The 16687-nt window shown below is 46.5% G+C and overlaps 1 protein-coding gene across 4 annotated transcripts in view; it reads left to right on the forward strand.

Annotated features, from left to right (window-relative positions):
* The first annotated feature begins 9009 nt into the window (after positions 1-9009).
* Positions 9010-16687, forward strand: part of LOC128841130 (monocarboxylate transporter 2-like) — a 50308-nt gene continuing 42630 nt past the window's right edge. Inside the window, exons 1-2 of one of the 4 annotated variants that reach the window (XM_054035866.1) lie at positions 9010-9204; positions 11708-11967. In XM_054035866.1, the coding sequence (XP_053891841.1) occupies positions 11751-11967 (217 nt within the window). In that variant the 5' untranslated portion in view covers positions 9010-9204; positions 11708-11750. Of the gene's footprint in view, positions 9205-9377; positions 9535-11707; positions 11968-16687 lie in introns of those variants that run through there. The other 3 variants (XM_054035865.1, XM_054035869.1, XM_054035868.1) reach the window with 3 other exon arrangements.

Here is a 16687-nt window from a genome sequence, read left to right on the forward strand (position 1 = left end):
GAGTGCTGGCGGCGCGGTGCGCAGCAGCTGCGGAGGAGGTGGGACAGTGGTGGATGGGCTGGGGGCTAGCCTCCCCAGCTGGGAGCTCAGCGGCTGGGCAGGACGGTCCCGCAGGCTGGATGTGGCCCGTTGGCTGTAGTTTGCCCACCTCTGGTCTAGTCTGACCTTCTGCACGATGCAGGTCACAGGCACTCTCACACCCACTCCTGTAATAGACCCCTAACCTCTGGCTTAGTTACTGAAGTCCTCAAATCATGATTTAAAGGCTTCATGGTACAGAGAATGTCAATGTCCAGTGGCCTCAATAAACAAGCCCCTTTATATTCGTTGCAAACAACTGACTCCTGTTTCTTCTCTGTCCGGAGGGACACTGCAACACCCTCTGATTAACCTTTTATTTATACATCTTTCTGCACAAGCCATGCATTTGGCCATGTATGTACATAATTTTAAATACTGCCAGATTTTACCCACAGTCATGATAGAATTAAATACAGAGGCTGAGATTTTCTAAGCTGTGGAGGGGAGTTACCCACACATCCTCTTTTAAAATGAATAGTTAAGTCCCCTTCACTGCTTTGAAAACCTCAACCATGTTATTTCCCTCTTCTTATGTAACCATTTCCCAAATGTAACAGAATAGGGTCCACTCCAGGATTAAAAGGTAAGCAAGGATATTTGCAATGTAGTAGCCAGGGAATAATTCCCAAGTGAACACATTCTGGTTATTAGATTTAAAGGAATCATATCTGGTTTCTCTACATAATTTGGGTTATTAGAAAGACAAGATGGGTGAAGTAATATCTTTTATTAGTTAGTGGAGATATTATCTCAACTACCCTGTCTCTAATATCTGGGGATCAACACGGCTATAATAACACTCTCTTCAGGTTATTCTGATTGAAATACTTGCTAAATAAAAAAAAAATCTCACTGCTATGTCTAGTTTCTGGTTTATAGGAAACCATTCTTTCCAGCAGTGATGGTGTATGTACCCGTCTGCTGTTACCACATAGACCTGGGACTAGAGCTACTTAAGCATTTCCCTGGATAACAAATGAATTATTTCTTGTTGTAGGAATTCCTCCGGCAGTTTGGCCTCTTCTCTGCTATTAATACTGGAGCTTAGCAAACACCAAGTTTCTGTTTTGACCTCTCCTTGACCCCTTGTAAAACATTACTAAATGGAAAGGGACATGATGATCTGGAGAAGATTGCCATGTCCCTAGCTACTTGCTGTGCGGTTCTCAGTTCATACCAATACACTAGAACTCTCTTCCAGGGCCGGTTGCTGCCCCTGCCAATCCTGCATGAAGCATGTGAGGACGGAAATGTAGCAGGATCAGTGCAATTGAACTCTGCAGACTGCCTAGGCAGCAGGGTGCCTGTGGGCATGTCTACATTGAAATTAGACACCCACGGCTGGCCTATGCCAACTCACTTGGGTTCGTGGGGCTCTGCTTGCAGCGCTGTTTAATTACAATGTAGACATTCAGGCTTGGGCTGGGGCCTGGGCTCTAGGATCCGGCGAGCTGGGAGTGTCCCAGACCTCGGGCTGCAGCCCGAACGCAAAGATCTGCACCACAATTTAACAGCCCCTTGCCCTGAGCCCCGTGAGCCCAAGTCAGCTGGAACAGGCCAGCCGCAGTTGTCTAATTGCAGAGTGGACTCTGCACCCCAATTGCCACGCATCCCTGATTTGTGGCAGCTAGTCCCATTCACCTGCAGAAGGAACAAGGGATTTCGAGAGGGGCGTATGTGTTGGGGGGACTAGGATTTCTGCCAAAATACCCATTGGGTTGCGAGGAGAGCGTGCTGTCGAGGTTGGTTGCCCCTCTCTGGTCATCTATGCACCCTTAATTCCCATGTAGCTTCAAGCCCATGTTTCTTATTAAGTCGGTCTGCTGGTAGCTATTCCTCCTTGCTGGTAGTGATGCACCTTTGCGCTTCTCCACGCCATGGAATGGACAGAAGGATCTGACCCTAAAGCATTTCCTAATAATGGGCCTATCCACAAACCTACCCCAATGTTATGTCTCAGTCTTTCCCAGACATGACCCTCTAAGTGAGAAAGTTTAATAAAATAGCCAGCTGTATATTTCACAATTCCAACGAGCCCAATCTTTGGATTCCCAAGATCTGTTCTTAGGCTTTTATCATAAAATCCCCACAGTGGGTTTTGGATTGCTTCTGGCACACTTATTTGCATAAATTCTCCACACTCTTCCACCTCTGCAGCTCCCCACATCCCTCTTTCTGAATTGGGACCTAACCATCCCTAGAATTAATTTAGTTAGTGGATGGCAAATGCAGAGTTCAGGGGATGCAATGTCCCATATTGCCGCATATTTTGCTTTATTGGATAGGTTTCTTTTTCTCATCTATGTCAGTGACTGTGGATGCCATCCCAAATTTGGGATCATTGTCTGTTCCTCGTAGCTCTTGTAAATATCTAGCACCAGGGCTACCTAGGGAGGTGGTGGAATCTCCTTCCTTATTGGTTTTTAAGGTCAGGCTTGACAAAGCCCTGGCTGGGATGATTTAGTTGGGAATTGGTTAGGGTTACCATATTTCAACACTGAAAAAAGAGGACACTCCATGGGGGCCCCGTCCCCGTCCCAACTCCTCCCCTTCCCCGCCCCGGGCTCCGCCCTTTCCCCACCCCCATTCCAACCCCTTCCCCAAAGTCCCTGCCCCCTCCTCTGAGCACCCTGCATTCCCCTTCCTCCCTCCCGCTCTGATCTTGGTTGGGGGTTGCTAAGTGCTTCCCTGCTCCCCACTCGCCCTGCAGCCCCTGCACCCCCCATGCCCCTGCAGCCTCTGTGACCCCTGCTCCCCACTCACCCCCCCACCACCCCTGCAGCCTCTGTGACTCCCGCCTCTGCGCCCGCTGCCCCTGCAGCCCCTGCACCCGCCCCGCCCCTGCAGCCTCTGTGACCCCTGCTCCCCACTCACCCTGCAGCCTCTGCATCCCCTTGCCCTGCAGCCTCTGTGACCCCTGCTCCCCACTCACCCTGCAGCCCCTGCACCCCCTGCCCCTGCAGCCTCTGTGACCCCTGCTCCCCACTCGCCCCCCCACCTGCCTTGCCCCTGCGTCCCCCTACCCCTGCAGCCTCTGCGCCCCCCGCCTGCCCTGCTCCTCCTCGCCCTGCAGCCTCTGTACCTCCCCGCCTGCCCTACTCCCCCGCTCACCCGGCAGCCTCTGCCTGGCGGGGGCTTCGGAGGCTCAGCGGCGACCGGGGCGGCGCAGGTCCCTGCAGCCCCGGTACACGCCGCACTCCCCGCCACCTCGCACGTTCCCCTGCCTGTCCCCACTGGAACAGCTCCTGCAGCACCAGGGCCGCAGGAAGGGTCCCCCAGTGGCCAGGGGGTCCCCTCCTGCGAGGGAAGCCCGAGCCGCTGGCTGGGCCCGGCCTCCCTGTGCTCCTGTGGGCTCAGCTGGGGCACGCGGTCCGCCCGGCCTTCGGGAGCAGCAGCGGCCCCTCCGCTGCCTTCTGCGGCTGCGCTCCCCTCCCCGCCCGAGTTCGCTACAATGTAGCCGGGCGACTGGGCTGCGCTACGGACCCGGCGGATCGTGCTGGGGCCGGGCGGACCCTGGCTTATGCCTCCCTATTTCCCTGGACATGTCCGGGCTTTTTGAAAATTCCTCCCGGACGGGGATTTGAGCACCAAAAAGCCGGACATGTCCAGGGAAATACGGACATATGGTAACCCTAGAATTGATCCTGCTTTGAGCAGGGGCTTGGACTAGATGACCTCCTGAGGTCCCTTCCAACCCTGATATTCTATGATTCACCCTGGTTTATACCTATAGTCTCTATTCGCATTGTTTAATTACTGCTCTGCTAAACAGAAACTCAGAAAGTGAGGAGAGTGAACCAGCTGCCCAGGCCCCCAAACATATCTCCAGTGATAGTGTCTCTGACATCTGGGAGGACTTCAGGCCACCCACATCTCACTCACCAAATGTACAAATGCTAAGCAGGTTAATGGAACCTGGGGTCTCCAGCCCAATTTCATCTGAAAATGTGAGTCTTCTGGGGAACTGAGCCAGAATTTTGGACTGAGAGAGCTTTGTTTGCTTTCAGATTTCCCTGTGAAATGTCCACCCAGTTCTAGTTAATGGGGAATCTGAGCAATTGTACAGATTACAGAACTTCACCCTGTGAGGGCTAGTATCTAACTGGTGGGATAACACCCGAAACTGAAATTCAGTGCATGAGGTGAACACCCAAAATGAGTGGTTGACCCTGATATCTGATAAAGCTGATGACACTCGAAGTTTTTGCCCCACCAAGAATCTCAGCTTGATTTAGATGGGTGAGGCAGATGTTGTGGTACAACTGCCTCTCATATTCAGAGCATGGCTATAACAAGTGGCGGCTCATTCATTTGCAGTCCTCTTTATTGCTGGCTTCTCACTAGATCACAGCACTGGGAACTGAATAAGTAAGTTTTCATTTAATTAAAACTCCTAACTTGCAATGATTAGTGCTAATAAATCCCTAGGGGCTGGAGGCTCTTGGAAGGCATTTTGTGTTAACTTTGTTTAGTCATGCTCAGTGATGAGGAAATCCAAAGTCCTGGTCAAAAGAGGATACGTACTGATCCCTTGAGCGAAATTAAGAATATTGTAAGAACTCTAAACACACATGACCATTTTCAAATATACCAGGTAATCTCTTTCCCAAAATGAGGTCACACTGAGGACATTAATGGAATTGTTGTATGCGAAAAAGGATCTGGATTCCACTGATGTTAGTTTATGGGGAATTTCACACTATTGGCCAGGTTGAACTACCAAACATTTGCTTTGAACTGAAGTTGATATCTCAGATGTAAGTGATTACTCAGCATAGTCTAATCTATCTTGCCATCTTGCATATTGGCTCTATAGAGTAAAACCAATAAAAAAAACCTGATTTGTTACGTAAGGATAATAAATGGTTTCTGTGGAGATCGGTGGGTAAAGAACTTGGACTGTTCAGGGATTTAAGGTTTATCTATGGTAATTTTCTAATTGTCAGATAACCTTCGACCCTCATGAGAATTCAGTGGCACATTAAAGCTCTGGCTTAAATACTGGTCTAAGGAAACATTGACTCTATTGATTCACATTAGTTCTTGTACTCTTGTATGGTTGGGTTTTCCCTTTGGACTCTAATGACCATGCTTCCTGTGAAATGCATGGACAGCATTCCTCCCCATAACTTTACTAATGTAACTAAAAGAAAATAAAAGCTTTCTTTGATTGATTAGCGGCATTTTAAAGATGTACATACTCAGGCCAAAAGAAATCTTTTTAAATGGAATTTTTTACTGTTTTAAACAGCTGTAAATCTGCTTGAATGCAACAAAACAATGCACATTATGTGGATGAATTATAAGATATTAATGCAAGTATAGAGCTACAGTTTCAAAAGTAGTGGTTTTGGGTGCTCAGCTTGAGACACCTAAAGAGTTCAGATTTCCAGAGCGTGGGTTCTTAGCCTTTTTTGACAATCAGGCCCCTTTAAATGAGATACCTTTTTAAAATCAAAATCACCAGGTTCTCTTGAAAAGGCAAGTTATAACTGTGATGGATTTGGAGCTGCCCTGTGATCATTTATCGATGTGGTATGTTGGCCTGGTTATCAGGATGTTTACTATATGAAGATATTAGGTTACCTCAATATAAGGCTGTCTGGAAAAACAACCAGGAATGAAAAGATAAAGCCACCCCGCAGCAAACACAAGAGTTGTTAAGGGACAATGCCTGACCATTGGCTCTGAGGACTCTGGCTTGATTTCCTGCTGAGCCTACAGGGCTGATTTTTGCATGGAAGGGCCAAAGCCTCAGAACACAGAAGAACGAAAGGCGTATAGCAGGGTATGAAAGGAACCTTCTCTCAAATGAGAGGTGCTAGTCATTCGGGGGAACCAGATTAAGATCCCAGTGGGGGTGCCTAAAGAAGTTAGGCCTATCCAGGTTACCATCAGGATGTGGTACATGCACAATCTAGATGCAAGAAATTATGTACGTGAATTTTTTTCATGCTGGAAAAATATTCTCCATAATACTAAATGTTCCATAAATACAGCGTACCTATTGCTTTATAAAAACAATGAGGAGTCCGGTGGCACCTTAAAGACTAACAGATTTATTTGGGCATAAGCTAAAAAACCCTTCGTGAGATGCATGGAGTGAAAATATTGCATTATGGCTATGAAAACATGTATGGCAACCAGGCTGTGTGGTTCTTCTGACCCTTAGAAAGGAGACCTGCCCTGTCTGTATCATCTAACAGACCACAATGTTGTGATATGTTAGCATGTCACCGCACAACATGATAGTGCATAACAACATCATCACATTATGTCAAAAAATAATCACAACAGGATGCTATTCCACAAGCCCTGAAGATGATTTTGGGTTCTGTTTACCCTGATAAACAGTGTATGGTCTCAGAATTCCTGAGAGTAGAGATTGGCTTGTGTCACCAAGTTCAGATTAATAACTGTATCTGCATGTCTCCAAATCCCGATTAAAATGTCTGGTTTGGAGATGGGTTTTGGTTCAGTGTGTTATACAAAGAGGGACTAGTTGCAAAACTCAGATCTGGATGTGAATGTCCATAAAGTTTGGAGTGGTTCAGAAATAGCTGCCTTATCCCAAAAGTGGTAGATGGGGCCTTAAGGGCTTTTTATTGATCCCAAAGGGCTTTGAATCAGGCCCTTATATAAACCAGAACTGAAGAGGTAAAGTTGGACTAAATACAGGTGTGAGAAGGCAACTGTAATTTACTGGCAACTTGTGCTGCTGAAGAATTAAATTGTTAACAATAAGTTTCATAAAGAGAATTTTGATATGTAGGAATTTAAATATAATTATGTATTGCACAGCAAACGGCTAGGCATAAACATGGTGAGATACAACAAAATATAAATGATATGCTGTTATATTACACATACATGCATTTGTAATACGAGATTTCTAGATTAAAAGCAATACATATGCAGTTTTATGAGAAGGAAATTAGTGTTAAAGGAGATGTTACCTGCTTAACAGAAAATTTTATTTTTTTATGCAAAAAAGTGTAGCCTGATTTAGGGCTAAGAATAAAACTTAGGGAAACCTAGTTCCCTTGAAACTTAAAGTTTAAGAAGAACAAGTACAGCCTACTAATAGTAGTAGCCATCGTAGATAGATAGAGAGAAATGGAGTAGAAATAGAGTAAGTAAGAATAGAACTGAAGTCAGTAAGAATGGAGAGAGCTCTATTGAGGTGGGTCACCTCTTTTATAGGGCAAATGCCAGAAATCCTTCCTCTTATGCCCAAATTTCATTCCTCACTCACAGAAATGTTAGGGTCACTTACCCCATAGGCGAATATGTATGTTCGTATTGATGGCAGGTATGTACGCACATCAATCTTTTGTGGTGTACTTATTAAGTCTGTGGGTACAACATTGAAAACCCCCCTATGCCGTTCTTCTATCGGGCTAGGTAAAGGGCTTAGACCTAGGCATAAGCACTTTATTTGGGTATAGGAAAAACAAGATAAAAGGTCAACTTTGCTTTTCTTGGTAAAAGGGCACTGGAGCTAGATATGCTAACTTTGCTTTAGCTTAACATGCAGGATATGGCCTGTAGGTCTCTTGCATTACAGCCAAACTTACTTTAATATAAATCTATAAACCTATTATGATAAACCAAATACTTAAACTATAACTTTTCTTATAGTTTAAGTATATATATATATACACACACACAAGCAAGCAGGTTAGTCCTATAGGCTACACAAGTGAAGAGATACTATTTAACAAAACCTACAAAACCATTTCTACGTTCACCTTATCAGATCTATTTTAACCAAACTGTTAAACGTTAAGATACATTGTTTGTACTTAATATTAGGCAATTCTCCCTTATGTGGTATTTTTCAAATCTACAAACACTTTTTTGTGCATAGAAAATAATATCCAGGATTTTGTGATAAATATTTTAAACTTTCTATAAATTCTCATAGCTTCCACGGTTTTCAGTTTAATCTCAGATTTCATAATCATTCAGAAATAACATTTATTTGTATGCTTTAAAGATTATGCAGAGCAGAGGGCATAAAAGAATATTAAACAAACAACACAAAAGACCCAAATGCTCTTTGGTTCATGACTGTTTTGCATGTTACAATGTTTATTAGGGCAATTTAGGGTGTGTGAGGTGAGTGGAGATATGGCTTGGGTGTCCTAGAAACTGGGGTGGAGCAAGGCTGCTGGAACAATTTTTATAGTGGGGAGGCCATTAAACCAAATTGTAAACCCTGTATATAATGGAAACTACTTTGAGCCAGGGGGTGCGGCAGCCCCCCTAGTTCCAGCACCTATGGGGTGGGGGGAAAATGGGACTGAACCTTAAAAGAACATGATCAGCCAGGTTTTGGCCCACCGTTTAGGCATTTAGGTTTGCTTTTATACATAAAAGAACTTAAATTGCTATATAGAATATATTAAAAATAAGTGGAAAATAGCTCATATTCAAAGGCCTACTATTTTGTGCTTCAAATCTTTTCTTTGGCAACATTTTCAAAACGTTTGTAGACTTTTTTTTTAAAGTTGTGTGGCCCCCACTCCACTAGTAATATAAATGCCATTACTTTAACAAAAAAAATGGAATAAACAGCTTTTAGTTTGAATTTGGAAGTGGCCTTGCAGTTTCTGCAGTCGGTACACTGCAGCCTTGGGCTCGGATAGGACGCACACGAGTGCAACTGACCCCGACCCAATTGCATGAACCCAATCCTGGAAACACACCGAAAGGAAACAAGCATCACAATAACAAAAAGCATCTGCTGTTCCCCGCCCCCGTCACAATTCTAATACTGGGGGGGGGGGGGGGGCGGTATTTGGTAACCCGGATAAGGCGATTTCGTGTGAATGGAACTGGGCAGTGCTTTTCAGAGCAGATCAGTGTTTTATTTTTACAATGCACCAGCCCCCACGCACAAACAGCATCTGCCTGGTTCGCCCTGCAGAGACCTGCGCGGGGGCGCATCCGGCTGTTGGGTGGAAGTTTCAAACGAAGTTTGTTGGCGGTTCTGCAAAGCCCTTTGAAGGCTCGGGGGGTTTTCTTGAGCGTCTTTCCCTTCAGTGCCCGTCCTGCCCGGGAGCAAAGGAGCAGCCAGGGTCACTTTTAGCTCGTGCAACAAACCTGATGCAACAGCTGGTAGGTTACTTTGCACCGCCTCTCCAAAGCCAGCTACCCCCCCCCCCCCCCCCCCGGCCTGCCCCCCTGCGTGGCTGCAAGAGGCGCTCTCTGGCTGGGGGTGCGACTGGCAGCCCCATGCACAGGCAGGGCGGGCCCGTGGGGGCTGGGGTGGGACTGGGAGGGACTATTAACCCCCCTCCTGCCTGGGCTCGCCCCGGGTCTGGGCCGGGCAGGCTGGAGGAGCGGACCTGCTCCCCGCCCCCCTCGCGCTGGTGGCAGTGAGATTTTCCGCCAACTCTGGCGCTTTCCCGCCGCCGCTGCCCGCGCAGTGCCAGGCTCAGCGCGCAGGTGAGTGGCAGCCGGCGCGGGGCCCCGGGCATCGGCCGTCTCGGGGAAGGGACTTGCGGGGTATTTCCAGCCGGGGGGCGCTGGGAGCTTGCTAGGGAGCTGAGCTGGTAGCCGGGGTGCCAGGTGCATGTGCCTGTCTGTGGCCTGCCTAGTCTGTGTGCCACGTGGCACATGCATGTGTGTCTGCGTGTGCCCTCTGCACCGCCTGTGTGCCACAGGCATGTTCTAGTGTGCACCCCCTACGTGCAGCCTCTGTACCCAGGCATGTGCCTGTCTGTGTGCCACAGGCATGTGCCAGTGTGCACACCCTACGTGCAGCCTCTGTATCAGGCATGTGCCTGTCTGTGTCTTGCCTGCACAGTCTGTGTGCCACATGCATGTGCACTCTGTGTGCAGCCTGTAGGCTACATGCATGTACCTGCGTGTGCGCGCTGCGCCACCTGTGTGCCATATGCATGTGCCAGTGTGCGCACCCTATGTGCAGCCTGTGTGCTGCATGCATCTGCCTACTTGTGTGTGCTAGGTGCAGTAACGTGCTTGTTTCATGTGTATCATGTGTGTGCCACATGCATGTGAGCTTCATGTATTATCATGGTGCCTTATGGATGTTCCTGTGTGTGTACACTCTATGTACAGTGCCGTGTGTGTGAGCCCCGTGTGTTTGCCACATATCTATGTAGCCTGTGTACCGTCTGTGTTCCATATGCCCGTGTGCTTCATGTGTTATTGCTGTGCCATATGCATATGAGTCCTGTGTATGCCGTAAGCCAGTGAATCTGATGTAATCTGTGTGCCATGTGCCTATGTCATGTATCATCTGCATACTATATGTGCATATTTCTTGTATTGTTTCTGTGTATCCATGTGCATTCACAATGCCAGCCTGTGTGCTGGGTGTGTATGTGATTCCCATGTACTCGGGCTGTGTGTATTCCATATGCATGTGCTGTGTGTTCTAGGTGCATGTTCATTCTTTGGATGCAGAGGTATTCTTTGCATATGCAAGTGTATTCTCTGTGGATCCATATTGTGTTCTTCAGGCATGTGCATTGCACATAACAGGGTCTTTGATTAAGAATCCTTTGATCTGATTTTCCCCTGGTGTGTTCTGTGTGTATGCACATGTCTTACATGTAGTCTGTGTGCATGATCGTGCATGTATGTATTGAGTGCATGTTCCCACAGATGGTAGCAGTCACGCTGTCTTTTTGCTCCTGGCTGCATTTTCAAGCAGCCACTTTCTGCCTTTTTCCTGCTTATGTGTGTGGTGGTGGTGATAGGGGGGTTCAGGTTTTCCTTGAACACACACAGCAGTAGGAGGGAGATACAGTGATAGAATTCTGTTCTCTCCAAAAGAGTGGAGCGTTACACACGGAACACATTTTTCCTGGATTTGTATCCCAGAGTGAGACAATTGAAGCCACTGGAGTTGCAAAGGGGTGTGGAAATGGCCAAAATTTGGGCTGTTATTCTTAAGTAAAGCTAAGATTTTGTCATAGACATTTTTAGTAAAAGTCACGGACAGTTCACGGGCAATAAACAAAAATTCATGGAAGCCCGTGACCTGTCCCTGACTTTTACTAAAAATAACTGACAAAATGGGGAGGGAGGAGGGTCCAGGGGCTACCCACAGTGGCTGAGAGCACAAGGATTTCTTCCTCCCTCCCCCTGCTCCCGCGCTGCCTGTGGCAGCTCAGAGATGCGGGCCCTCGGCTGGGAGCTCTGGAATCTGCCTGTGGCAACAGGGCAGCTGCCTTGGAAAATGTCACAGAGTCTCTGGAAGTCATGGATTCCATGACTTCTATAACCTCCGTGACAAAATCTTGGCCTTATTCTTGAGTAATAGCCACCTCAAAAGAATAATTATGGAGATCCCTGGTATCTCATCGTTGGTCGATAAAAGCGAGTAGGGCAGGCAGAGTCACTAGGCCAGGGTGTAAGTAGATTTAGAATTAGCTTCTATCCATTGCACTGACGCACCATAACCTACCATGAGATTTACCTAGGAACTGTGTTTTTCTAAAATAGTGTTTGAAATTTCTGTTGACTCTGCTCCAGCAGCTGCAAATTTTCCAAACCCTTACCACTGAGAGATAGTGAGCGAGCGAGAGAGAACTGGGCGTGGAGAACTTGCCCAAGGACTAACTTTGCGTGTGTATACTTTGTTTTTCAGGGCTTCCAGAGGAGTGCTTTCTGGGCTTTAATTTAGCCTGGCCATGTCGCCTCCAGCTAACACACACCTAGCCTACACCCCTCCTGATGGGGGCTGGGGCTGGGCAGTAGTATTTGGAGCGTTCATTTCCATTGGATTTTCATATGCTTTTCCTAAAGCCATAGCAATCTTCTTCAAAGAAATCCAGGATTTCTTTGGCACATCCTACAGTGAGATTGCATGGGTGTCTTCAATTATGTTGGCCACTACCTATGGTGGAGGTGAGTACATCAGAAATACCCAGTTGTTTTTGTTTTCTTCTAATGAGGGAGGACAGGTATCTACAGATTAAAGAAACTGTAGATTCTGATTGCATTCAACTGATTGCACTCTATTCATGTGTGTATTGGAGTATCATGCATCTTTTAGAAAGCTGTGCTTGGATAATAAAATCAAAAATCTTGTGTTGCACAGATCATGTTTAAGATGTTGCTTCGAGTAAAAATTTCAAAATGTGACTTGGGAGCCTAAACGCCAGTATCAAAAGTGATTTAGGGACAAATTTTCAAAGGTATTTAGGTGCCTAAAGATGCAGATAAGTGCTTAATGGGGTTTATACGCACTAATATTAGGCACCTAACTCTGATTTCAGTGGAAGTCAGGCACCTAATCTAATTGGGCAGCTTTGAAAATCTTGCTAGGTGCCTTTCTGCATCTTTAGGTGCCTAAGTAACCTTTGAAATTCTGGCCATTGGGTACTTCGGAGCCTGAATCCCATTCACTTTCAAATGGGCTCGGAAGCATAGGCGCCAACTTTCTCCGGTGCCGGTGGATGCCTGCGCGCCCCCGCCACTGGGCCCGCCCCGACTCCACCCTTTCCCCGCCCTTGGCCCTGCCCCCATTCCATCCCCATCCCCAAAGTCCCCACCGTAACTCCGCCCCTTCCCTGCCCCTATTGGATCGCTTCCCCAAATCCCTGCCCCAGCTCTGCTTCTTCCCCCAGCGCGCCACATTCCCCCTCCCTCCCTGCCCCGCGAATCAGCTGTTTCGCGGCACATGCGCTGGGAGGGAGGGGGGAGAAGCAGGATGCAGCGGCGCGCTCGCGGAGGAGGAAGCGGAGGTAAGCTGGAGCGGGGGGTGGAGAAGTGGGGCGCTGCCGGTGGGTGCTGAGCACCCACCAGTTTTTTTCCGTGGGTGCTCCAGCTCTGGAGTACCCACGGAGTCAGCACCTATGCTCAGAAGTGATTCAGTCCCTCTTGAAAATAGGCCTTCGCCTTTGAAGTCAGGTAGGTGCTTTTGAAAATGTTACCCTTTTATAAAGCGTTGTGGTATTTATTTTATGTCTTGTTCTAAGACTTTGAAATGTTGCAGTATGTTTAGGAGCTTAGCTATGGTGATTATAGATCTGCTTGACCTTTAGTGATTGTCTTTGTAGAATTTGCAGTTGAGCAACCGTAACTCTGACCCAGCCAAGTGTTTGTTTGAGGGAAATTCCCTGTTTTGTTAAATAAGTAGATATCAGTATGGATAGGTAAGTCACATGGCCACTTAGCAACATTAATGTCCATTATCTTCCCATTGTCCCCCATGGCCTCCATTCAGAGCTCTCATCCTCAACATCCTATTGCCTGTGTGAACAGGTGCAGTATTTGGGGGCTCAGGGCGGCCGAGGCAGGAGAGACCATGCGTGTAGCATGGTTGTGTGTGTGTGTGTGTGAGAACATAGGTGGAGTGGGATAGTGAGAGGGGAGTGCGGCTGTAAGGGGATTTGGGCTGCGTGGGCAGGGATGGGAAAAAGTGGGGCTATAATGCTAGAAGTGCAGAAGGGCTGAAAGAAATGGGCAAAAACCAAGTATGTCAATGCTGGAAAATATCAAACTGAGTCGAGGGACATGGGATGTGGGACTCAAACCTGGCCCTAAAAAATATTAGCTCCAGGCACCAAGTTCCTGCCATGCCCAGCAGCCTCGGGTGTCTGCAGGTGACTGGTCTGAGTGACCGTACTGCTGTTAGCGGGCGCAGGATGTGTTGGGTTTAGCAGCATTGCTCAATGCACCCTTGAAACTGCGCTCTTCTGTTCTATGGCAGTGCAGTCTGGCCCGTTTTCTGCTCAGTCTGATGGAACGTGCAGGGTTTTCCTGGCGCGGGTGATGTTTTGGATGTCATCCTTTATCATTACCCGGTTGTTCACCTTTGCCCCGATTTGCGGTGTACATGATACCGAGGTCGTTTTCTGCTTGCTACATGCTATGGGAACAACCTGTTTGACCTCATGTTTTGTCTAGCTTCAGAGACCCAGAGCAAATTTTACATCACTTCTGGCCCTTTATTGGCAGGAACTTGGACTTGACGCACCTGCTGAGTTCCCTCAATAGGAGCCAATGAAAGCCTGGCCCACTTTATTTCCCAAGCGTGAAGGAGACACAGGATGCCTGCTTTGACAGCGTGCTGGAAATGTTTTTCCTTGTTTTGGCCTCGGCAGGTAACTTCTCCCAATCAAGATGGCAGCTGTGAAGCAATTTGGCCTGTACAGCAAGGGCATTAATGTCTTTGGGAGTAGCTTTGCCAAATGTCTAAGGCCTTGATCTAATGCCCATGGGAAGTCAACCGGAGTAGCTGGCTGAGTACCAGATAACTGGCTATGGTGTTCAGGCAAAGCCGAACAGAGCAATAAATGAAGCAGTCCTCTGAATTGTAGCTTATCGTTTGTTGTGACAGGTTGTAAGTTCTGTAATACAATAGCAATAGCTAGTCACCCTCGTCAGCTCACAAAACAGAGCATATTGGGTAGCTCTTACTTTTTGCTACTTCCATTGTAACAGGCCGTGAACAACCTGGGAAGTCTTTGATTAAACTAATGTAATGGCATGTCAATACTGAATCCTGAATCGGTGTTACAAGAGGTTACTCCCTTTTTTTTTTGCATGCTTTTAAAATAAAATGAATACAGTTTTCCTACCTCGTGGAGTAATGCACTCTGGAAAGGTTAAAGGCATACACATGCTGAATGCTCTGGGGTTTGTATTTGTTGACCTAGTGCTTGATTCAAAAACCCATTGAAATCAATGAGAGTCTTTCAATGGACTCCAGTGGGTCAGTCCCGTAGAGCCCAGCCTTGCAAGGACCTGAGCTCATCCTTCCATGGGCATGTAGGGCTCTTCTCACCTCAGAGGAGTGCTCAGAAACACACAGGCCCTTTAGCGCCAACCCACAGGAAGGATGTATAATTTTTGAAAGGTCAGTGCTCGGGGTGATGTTCATGCAGTAGTTTGGCAACACAAGCTCTGTCCCACCAACCCCAGGCATAGCTACCCTACCCAACCCCCTTCTCCCACATCACAGTAGTCTCCCCATACATGAAATGCATGGCTTGGCAGGGACTGGGGAGTGCTGTGAGAGGTTCCTTTGCTCCCCTTGAAGCTCATTATTTGCTGTGCATTTAATCCTTTTGCATTGATATTGATAAATAATCATAGAAATGTACGACTGGAAGAGATGTCGCTAGGTTATCTGGTCCAGTCCCCTGCACTGAGGCAGGACAAGGTATTATCCAGACCATTCCTGACAGGTGTTTGTCTAACCTATTTTTAAAAAACCTTTGGTGATGGAGATTCCACAACTTCCCTAGGTAATTTATTCCATTGCTTGACTACCCTGACAGTTTGGAAGTTTTTTCTAATGTGTAACCTAAATCGTCCTTGCTGCAATTTAAGCCCATTGCTTCTTGTCCCATTGTCAGTAGATAAGGAGCACAATTTCTCACTCTTCTCTTTATAACAACCTTTTACGTACTTGAAGACTGTTATCAAGTCCCTCCTCAGTCATCTCTTCTCCAGATTAAACAAACCCAATTTTTTTCATTCATTCTTTCCTCATGGATCACGTTTTCTAGACCTTTAATCATTTTTATGGTTCTCCTCTGGACTTTGTCCAGTTTGTCCACATCTTTCCTAAGGTTTGGTGCCCAGAACTGGACACAATACTCCAGTTATCAGCACAGAGTAGAGCGAAAGAATTACTTCTCATATCGTGCTTACAACACTCCTACTAACACATCCCAGAATGATGTCTGCTTATTTTTGCAATGGTATTAAATTGTTGACTCATATTTAGTTTGTAACCCTTTATAACCCCCAGATCCTTTTCTGCAGTACTCCTTCCTAGGCAGTCATTTCCAATTTTGTATTTGTGCAATTGATTATTCCTTCTTAAATGTAGTACTTTGCATTTGTTCTTGTTGAATTTCATCCTATGTATTTTAGACCATTTCTCTACTTTGTCAAGATCATTATGAATTCTAATCCTGTCTCCAAAGCACTTGCAACCCCTCCCAGCTTGGTATCATCACCGCAAACTTTAAAAGTGTACTCTTTATGCCATTATCCAAACCATTTATGAAGATGTTGAATAGAACCGCACCCTGGACAAATCTCTGTTGGACCCCACTTGATATGCCCTTCCAGCTTGACTATCAGACAGTGTAATCATAATCAGGCATCTTAGAGGCTAAAAACAAGCTCTCTAACTCAGTGGTTCTTAACCTATTTACCATTGTGGGATGCATATGTGGCCCACAATGTGTTATGTGGGGTGAGGGCCAAGGAGTGAGATCGTGAGGGCGAATGTGAAGCTGTATGGCAGCATAGTAACTGAAAAATATTTCATGACCATTTTATTAGATTTAACTCATGTTTTAAAATCACACAAATTAAAGTTTGCTACTCAAGCCTTCTATGAAGCACTACATCTACATTCTTCTTGGTTTCTTGTACTTTTGCACAACTCTGTTAACGAACTACTCGGATGCAGTGCGTTCATCTTTGGTGGCTTCTCATGTGTCTGGTACTTCCAGTCCTTCAATTGATATGCTCATTAGTTCATTCACATGATCAGGCAGAAGGCGACTTCTTTCAGAACACAAAATTCTATTCAGTGTCGAAAAAGAACATGAAACTGTAGCTGTTGTGACTGAGAGTAGCCAGAGATGAGTTCCTATTTCTT

Source organism: Malaclemys terrapin, chromosome 7 (assembly GCF_027887155.1).
Source record: "Malaclemys terrapin pileata isolate rMalTer1 chromosome 7, rMalTer1.hap1, whole genome shotgun sequence".
NCBI classification, from domain to species: domain Eukaryota; kingdom Metazoa; phylum Chordata; order Testudines; family Emydidae; genus Malaclemys; species Malaclemys terrapin.